Source organism: Capricornis sumatraensis, chromosome 5, assembly GCF_032405125.1.
Source record: "Capricornis sumatraensis isolate serow.1 chromosome 5, serow.2, whole genome shotgun sequence".
Classification (NCBI taxonomy): Eukaryota; Metazoa; Chordata; class Mammalia; order Artiodactyla; family Bovidae; genus Capricornis; species Capricornis sumatraensis.
The window spans coordinates 109,562,541-109,570,900 of NC_091073.1; the positions used below are offsets into that span (position 1 = coordinate 109,562,541).

Consider the following 8,360-nt stretch of genomic DNA (forward strand, 5'->3'; position numbering starts at 1 on the left):
GTTATTTTTCAGTCACTAAGTCCTGTCTGACTCTCTGTGACCCCATGGACTGTAGGCCACCATCCTCCTCTGTCTGTGGGATTTCCCAGACAAGATCCTGGAGGGAGTTGCCATTTTCTTCTCCAGGGCTTCTTCCTGGATCCAGGATCTAACCTGTTTCTCCCAAGACGGCAGGCATATTCTTTACCACTGAACCACCAGGGAAGCCCATATATTGTTTATAAAACATTTAACATCAACTTTGTACCGAGAATAGTGAAATATGAACCCAGCTGGTCATTCTGTGGAGCCTGAAAGAGCAAGAGATAATATCCTGTCAACCTGTGAATGTCTTTAGTGCGTTGAAATTAGCAGCACGTTGTCTCTCCTTTGCCCTCCAGATTTCAAAAAGAGCAGAAGCACCCAACTAAATGTTGAAAAATTACTCTAGCACCACGGAATTTTATCTCCTTGGTTTCCCTGGCTCTAAAGAACTACGTGATATTCTTTTTGCCACTTTCTTTTCCTTTTACTTGGTGACAATGGTGGGAAATATCCTCATTATTGTGGTTGTCTGTGTTGATAAACGTCTGCAGACCCCCATGTATTTCTTCCTGGGTCACCTCTCTGTCCTAGAGATGCTGACCACAACCGTGACTGTCCCCTTGATGCTCTGGGGTCTGCTACTTCCTGGGATGCAGGCAATATCCTTGACAGCCTGTTGTGTACAACTGTATCTGTACCTGTCTTTGGGAATATCGGAGTTCATATTATTTGCTGCGATGGCTGTGGACCGTTATGTGGCTGTCTGTAACCCTCTGCGGTACATCATCATTATGAACAGCCACACCTGTCTCTGGGTGGTAGTTGTGTCCTGGGTATTTGGCTTCCTGTTTGAAATCTGGCCAGTCTATGCCACGTTCCATCTTACTTTCTGCAAATCAAATGTGCTAGATCATTTTTACTGTGACCGAGGACAGCTATTCAAGTTATCGTGTGATAATAGCCTTTTCACTGAATTTATTCTTTTTTTAATGGCCGTTTTTGTACTTTTTGGTTCTTTGATCCCTACAATTGTCTCCTACACCTACATCATCTCCACCATCCTCAAGATCCCTTCCGGATCTGGCCGGTGGAAAGCCTTCTCTACATGTGCCTCCCACTTCACCTGTGTCGTGATCGGCTACAGCAGCTGTTTGTTCCTCTATGTGAAACCCAAGCAAACGCAGGCCGCTGAGTACAACAGGGTAGCATCACTGATGGTTGTAGTGGTGAACCCTTTTCTGAACCCTTTTATCTTCACCCTCCGAAATGACAAATTCACAGAGGTGTTTCGAGATGTCATGAAAAGCTGCTATCGACTCCTCAAGGCTTAGCTGTTGTAAGGACCGCCATGGATTCATCATCTTGGGCCTGAGTAAGCTGAGAGCTCTGATTCAAATCTGAAATAGTCATTTTCATCATCAAGTAGTTTATGGTCTATGATGTAACTTTTAGCTTTTGATAATCACTCCCTTATTTTTCACTGGATACATTCATTTGTACACAATATTTTATACACATTATTCTAGTTAAAACGCACCTTGCAAAATAAATTTAATAGGACTTACCAGATGATCCAGTGGTAAAGAATCCACCTGTCAATGCAGGAGACCTGGTTTCAATACCTGGCCCAGAATATCCAACGTGCCATGAGCAGCTAAGCTTGTGTACCACAAATACTGAAGCCTCTGTGCCCTAGAGCCTGTGCTCTGCAAAAGAGAAGCCATCACAATAAGAAATCTGAGCCCCAACTAGAGAGTAGCTGTGCCTCACCCCAACTAGCAAAAGCCTGTGTGCAGCAAAAAGACTCAGCACAGCCAAAAAAATTATAATAAATAAAAACAAAACAAATAACATAAAGAAAATAAATTTAACAACTAAAAATATGAAAGATGTTCATGGTTTTTAAAGCAACGCTGAGATATTTGAATGTGAAGTGTGTAGAAAAGAATCAATTCTCTGACAGCTGACCTAAATGTTTGAATCTAGGTGCTGGGTCATCTTTACCTATATTATCCTGTGTTTCCCTGTTTTCTCAAAGCGTCAGCTTACCATATGATTTCCATGAGTGATGCCAAGTCCAACTCCAGGGTTTAACCTTTTCTTGAGGCTTCTGGCCCAAGGTGCAACAGTGATAGTGCCTTCCTTGAATTTTTCTCAACCAGTAGTTGTAAGAGGAATTCACGCTTTACCAACATCAAGGTTGAATGTGTTAATACAGACATGTCTCTATCTATTACACTAGAAGTTTAGTTTGTGAAAATATTTAGCTCTAGGAAATGGATCAGAAGACTCAAGCAGATGGGGGGAAGGACACTGATGTTCCATCATTCTGTTTGATTTTTGACTATGACTTGTGTTCATTTTATGAAAAATGGCATTTGTTTTTGCAAATGTAATAATAAATATTTCAGATGTGATTTTGCAGTTTTATTTACCATCTCAGCCATTCTCACTTTTATGTAGCATTTTTGGGATTAATTTTGAATGTTTTTTAAACCTTTATCCCTCCATCCTAGCAGCTGAGGTTTTTGAGCGGGGCTCCAAAACGCAATCGCATTTGAGGACCTAGAGGGAAACGTATGGCTGAACAACCCCACTTGGAATGCATGCATGCTGGAGAGATGGGAATGGGCCAGGGCATTAACACATTGGTGGTAGAGTAGGTGGCAGATCCTCTCTGTGGATCTCTGACAGGATCCATAAATATGACCAGAGAGTGTGTGGTCCAGAGAGGGCAGAGAACGTCTGGGAAAGATGGGCTTCTTATAACCCTGGAGATGAAGAGAGAATCTGGACAGAAGTCCATTTGGCCACTAGGTTTTTGACAAGCGTCTTAAATCCACTGGTGGGTTCACAGCTTGGGGGTGGCTTAGGCTCTGTAGGGCTCCATGCAGTCAGGCAGAAGCACATGGCAGCTGCGTTGGCTGATTTTGACAGCTGGGAATGTGTGGGTGAGGAAGGTCCAGGGAGTAAGGCGGCCTGGGTGTTGAGAAGCTCCTGACTGGGAGCTTTCCGTTTTGCCCACTGCACAGAACATCCATGGTCTCCAACTTGACTAGCCTCAGGTGGGAAGAGTGGAAAATTTTCAGCTTTTCCTTGACTATATCCCTGGTGTGTCTCTGAACCTGTGCGAATTTTTTCCTCAGTGAATAACTATCCTTGTGGGTAGACAAGGAAGAGGAGGAAAGAGGCAGAGAGAATGAGAGACAGGGAGACAACCTGATTCCTCTTAGCACCATTATTTCTGTCCTTCTTTAAGGTTCTGTGCTTGGCTAGTTATTCCTCCTCATGAGTGAAGACAGCAGAGTCAGGCTGTCTCCCAAGCATTGCCTTGTATTAGCCATGTAGGGGTGGCTTTTGATGCCTGAAGGGCAGGTGACATTTTAGTCCTTCCCCTTCTCTTGAAATGAATGTCTTCCAAGTGGTTCTCCTCTTGAAGGAGAGAATAGCAAAGCATCTCTTTGGGAAGCCTGAGCTGGGCTGGCTTCTCAAACCAGGAGTAAAGTGAGGCAGCTGCAGAGTAGATCAGCTGTACTTCAGATCATCCCTCCATAGCAAAGAGCAGGGTGAGGATGTGCAGTGCTGGGTGTAGGCCCAGCCCTCTGCATGAGAGACCACAACCCTGCTCCCTCTTCATCTCTTCTTTATGCCACTTCTCAGTTTGTAAAGGGTCTGCAGCAAGAGAGATTGCAAGTTGAGTGGACAATGCTTTAGAAAAGAGTGAGTGGAGGGAGTGCTAGTCAGGTTGTGCATTCTTTGTCTATTGTATTGTTCTTTAATCTACTAATTGATATATTCACTGAATAATATTTATAGAGTGCCGGGAGCCAGCGTGAGAAACTCCGCCCATGGCAAAGGTCATGAGGAAGGAGGCTTCGGCATATGCAAAGGTGGGATCAAGCCTCAGGAAACCCCCCCGTTCCCGAGCATCTGCCCCCAAAACCAGAGTCTGCCTACTTTACTGTTTTAGGCTCTCACCTACACCTCTGACTTTATGGGGGGCTCTCCCCCATCACCTCTCTCGGAGAAGGAGTTAACCTACTGCTCCAGTTAATAAAAATTCCTGGGCGTGACAAGAGTGTTTCAACTTACGAACTCCTCGGAAGGTTATCTAGCCTGCCTGTACAGGTTCGTCCGGCCACATGTGATTGTTTACAGCCTCCCAACTGTGAGAGGCACGAGATGTTTTCGACTTACTAAAGGCAGATTCTTTTAGGAAGTTAGAAATTGTTAGTATAGTGGGTTGATTAGGAATTGTATTGGTGAAGGGTTTTTCATTTGTTGAGCCAATATTTGCTGCTAAGTCTCCATATTCCCTGCCCTTATAATGAATATATAACTAGCATATAGGAGAAATAAGTATTAACCTTTAGATTAATCATGTTAACCTTCAGTTCAGTTCAGTTCAGTTCAGTTCAGTCGCTCAGTCGTATCTGACTCTTTGCGACCCCATGAATCGCAGCACGCCAGGCCTCCCTCTCCATCACCAACTCCCGGAGTTCTCTCAGACTCTCGTCCATTGAGTCAGTGATGCCATTCAGCCATCTCATCCTCTGTCACCCCCTTCTTCTTCTACCCCTAATCCCTCCCAGCATCAAAGTCTTTTCCAATGAGTCAGCTCTTTGCATGAGGTGGCCAAAGTATTGGAGTTTCAGCTTTAGCATCATTCCTTCCAAAGAAATCCCAGGGTTGATCTCCTTCAGAATGGACTGGTTGGATTTCCTTGCAGTCCAAGGGACTCTCAAGAGTCTTCTCCAACACCACAGTTCAAAAGCATCAATTCTTCAGCGCTCAGCCTTCTTCACAGTCCAACTCTCACATCCATACATGACCACAGGAAAAACCATAGCCTTGACTAGATGGACCTTAGTCGGCAAAGTAATGTCTCTTCTTTTGAATATGCTAACCTTAGGCTAAGTAAATTTCTTTCTTAATTGTAGCCCACTACACCCTCACCCTATAGGAATGCAACTTTATCTGGTACCTTTGGAGAGTGGTGCCTGGTTTAAGAAAAATCACCCCAGGAATATAAGTTTTTTGGTTATTAGAAAGAAAGGATCATAAAATGTCAGCAGGCCTTATGGCCAGAAGATGATCTAAAACCCCTAAGACCTTTATGTATACTTTTATATGAAGCACCTGTTTTTGATAAAGGTCAGAACTGCTGACCCCCGCGTGACTTTAAAATTTCCATTTGTCTCTATGTGTAACAAAAGGTATATAAACAAACCTAAATATAAAGAAATCAGATCAGTTTCTGGAAAGACTGATTCCCCCATGTTGTTCTTTCTTGTTCTCCATTTTTCTGGCTGAATTTCCATCTGGAGCGTGGGTGCTCGCCAAGCCTGCTAATTTTGCCCTGGCATTTAAGTTCCACGCGAGAGGGAGCCCAAGGCGGCTCACCCTTCAATATTCAAGTGGGCGCCAGTGGCCTGCGTAGGTGGTGCAAGCTTCTTGTCTCAAACCTTTATTGGTATCCCACGTAAACCAAGTTATTCAGCCTCTTTTTCTCCACTAATTTTCCTACTATGCTATTTCTTTCTAATCTCCCTCTATATCTTTAATTAAGCAATTAATTCCTAGGACCCTGACTCCATCTCCACTTCGAATTACCCTGGATCCACCAGGGCTGGACCCTGGCAATAGAGTACACATTTTATCAGACTCTCTTATCACTGGTTGTGATACTAGAATGCTGAAGAACGTGCCTTCAGGTACTTAATTCTAGTGTGGAATTTTAATGTTAAATGATAAGTACTAATGTAATATGATTTGAGATATTGATGGAAGCCAACAGAAATAGAAATACAGCCTAGAGAGTTTAGAGAATGAAATTTTGTATGTATTGTTATACAAGCAATGAGACTAAAAGGGGTTAATTGAGCAAAGGTATGCATGCAGTGAGCAAGGAGCCTGGCAACTAAGGAACACAGTACCATCTGGTTTGGCATTTTCTAGCATTTTTCTTACCCTAGTGAAAGTGAAAGTGAAATTGCTCAGTTGTGTCTGACTCTTTGCGACCCCATGGACTGTAGCATACTAGGCTCCTCTGTCCATGGGATTTTCCAGGCAATAGTACTGGAGTGGATTGCCATTTCCTTCTCCAGGGGATCTTCCCGATCCAGGGATTGAGCCTGGCTCTCCCACACTATAGACAGACACTTTACCATCTGAGCCACCAGGGAAGTCCCTAGGGCTCTGGACAAAATAGAAAAGTCATAGACAAGCAGATAAATTTTTGGAGACTTTACAAATTGCTCTATGAAGCTGAGAGGATGGCAGTTTGGTCCGAGGGACAGAGTATCTATTTGAAGGTCTGGCTCCTTTCTGCAACTAGAGATTTGGGAACCTCAGAATATAGAGGATGTTGTCTCTAAATTTTCACTGCTCTTTTGTTTCATGATCCCCAGATGGAGACTGTGTAGGATAGATGAGACATAGGGATGAAAGTCCTGATCCTCTTCATTTGGGACCTCTCATCTCTCATTGCATGTGATCACAAGTAGAAATATAATGTCAGAACTTAAGGTCATCAACTTGAAGCTGGCTGGGTTCTTCGTGCTTAGAGGAGACACATTCACTAAAAGCACAGATGGAGGAAGACTTTTATCACAAGAATAAAGTTGAAGATACTGGATAATCCACACTTCTGGAAGCCAGCTCCCCAGAAATAAGGGAATGATTCAATACTCTGTGTCAAATTGTCTTATGACAATGTCCTTGATAGGCGCAGATTCTCAACAGCACCCCTAAAGTGATACATAAAACAGGTAACAACTTTAAAATGCATATAATCCAAATGAAGCCTGAGTTCAGTGGATACAAAGAAAAGAAGTAACCATGTCTGGGTGGGATTCTCAAGGCAAACTTTCTTTTGTTTTGTTTGCATCATGGGGCTTGCAGGATCTTAGTTCCCCTACTGTGGATTGACCTGGAAACCCTGGCATTGAAAGCTCTGAGTCCTAACCAGTGGGACCAACAGAGATTCCCAGAAATATTTTCTTAAAACTGTTAATATACAGCAGTTTTTTCAGGATGTGGACAAGACTGGCACAGAACACACTTTACATCCAATTACAATACAGTGGTTTCCCTGATGATTTCAGTAGTTATTTCTTTTCTCAATCCTTCAAACTCCAAAGTGACAAATTCATAGGAGCACGTCAGGATGGAATGAAACTATGTTGTAGATGTTCATTTCAGGAGATATTTGCAAGGTAATTGTCTTTACTTCCTCAATGCCTCCTCCTAACTGTCCTATAAAAGAACCTGGCATCCACACCCCTACAAAATGGTTATTTTGAGACATTAATCTGCCATCTTCTTGGTCAACCGGCTTTCCAAATAAAATTGTGTTCCTTGCCTCTATACCTCATTTCTTGGCTATGTTGACTAAAAAGATACACAAGTTGAGAGTTGTCAGTGAGTTTTATTTGGGGCAAAATGAGGACTGAAGCCCGGGAGTTAACACTTCAGATAGGTCTGAGAAACCTCCAAAGAGGCAGTGAGGGAAGGTCATTAAATAAGATTTTGGTGAAGGGGCAGTTCAATGCAATCAAATGCTTACTTTACAAAAGGTTTTTTGCTAGTCATGAGGATCTGATGTCACCATGAAGGGATTTGCTGCTTTCCTAAATATGAAGAGATGCAAGGATTGGGATCTTGAAATTAGTTCCTGAAAATATCTATCTAAAGACTTGTTCCATTGGCAAAATGCTGTTAGCCTTTGCCCTGCTTCATTTTGTACTCCAAGGCCAAACTTGCCTGTTACTCAGGGTACTTCTTGACCAGTCAGTCATAAAGGAAATCAATCCTGAATATTCACTGGAAGGGCTGATGCTGAAGCTGAAGCTCCAATATTTTGGCCATCTGATGCAAAGAGCCAACTCATTGGAAAGGACCCTGATGCTGGGAAAGATTGAAGGCAAGAGGAGAAGGGGATGACAGGGGGTGAGATGACTGGATGGCATAATTGATGTAATGGACATGAGTTTGAGCAAACCGTGGGAGATAGTGAAGGACAGGGAACCCTGGTGGGCTGCAGTCCATTGGGTCACAAAGAGTCAGACACGACTGAGCAACTGAACAACAATAACAAAAGACCTGTTCCCCCAGATTCCCTGGAGCATAGAGTGCCTCACTCTCACCCTGAGCTCCCTCAGGGTGTGTTGAACTGCACAGGGTTCAGTCTTTGCAGAAGCAGATGGCAAATACCCTTGGCAAGTGCCAATTTCTAATTGACAGTTAACCAAATGTGTTTTTACTGATTAAATCTTCCTTTCATCAACTAATCAGCATATAACTTTGTTATATGTTTGTTTCTATTCAATGCTGCT

General features: G+C 43.1%; 1 protein-coding gene across 1 annotated transcript; it reads left to right on the forward strand.

The window, feature by feature from the left end:
• The first annotated feature begins 410 nt into the window (after positions 1–410).
• LOC138080344 (olfactory receptor 9A4-like) lies at positions 411–1,355 on the forward strand. Its single transcript, XM_068973334.1, has one exon. The coding sequence runs from the start codon at positions 411–413 to the stop codon at positions 1,353–1,355; it is 945 nt and encodes a 314-aa protein (XP_068829435.1).
• The last annotated feature ends 7,005 nt before the right edge of the window (positions 1,356–8,360 follow it).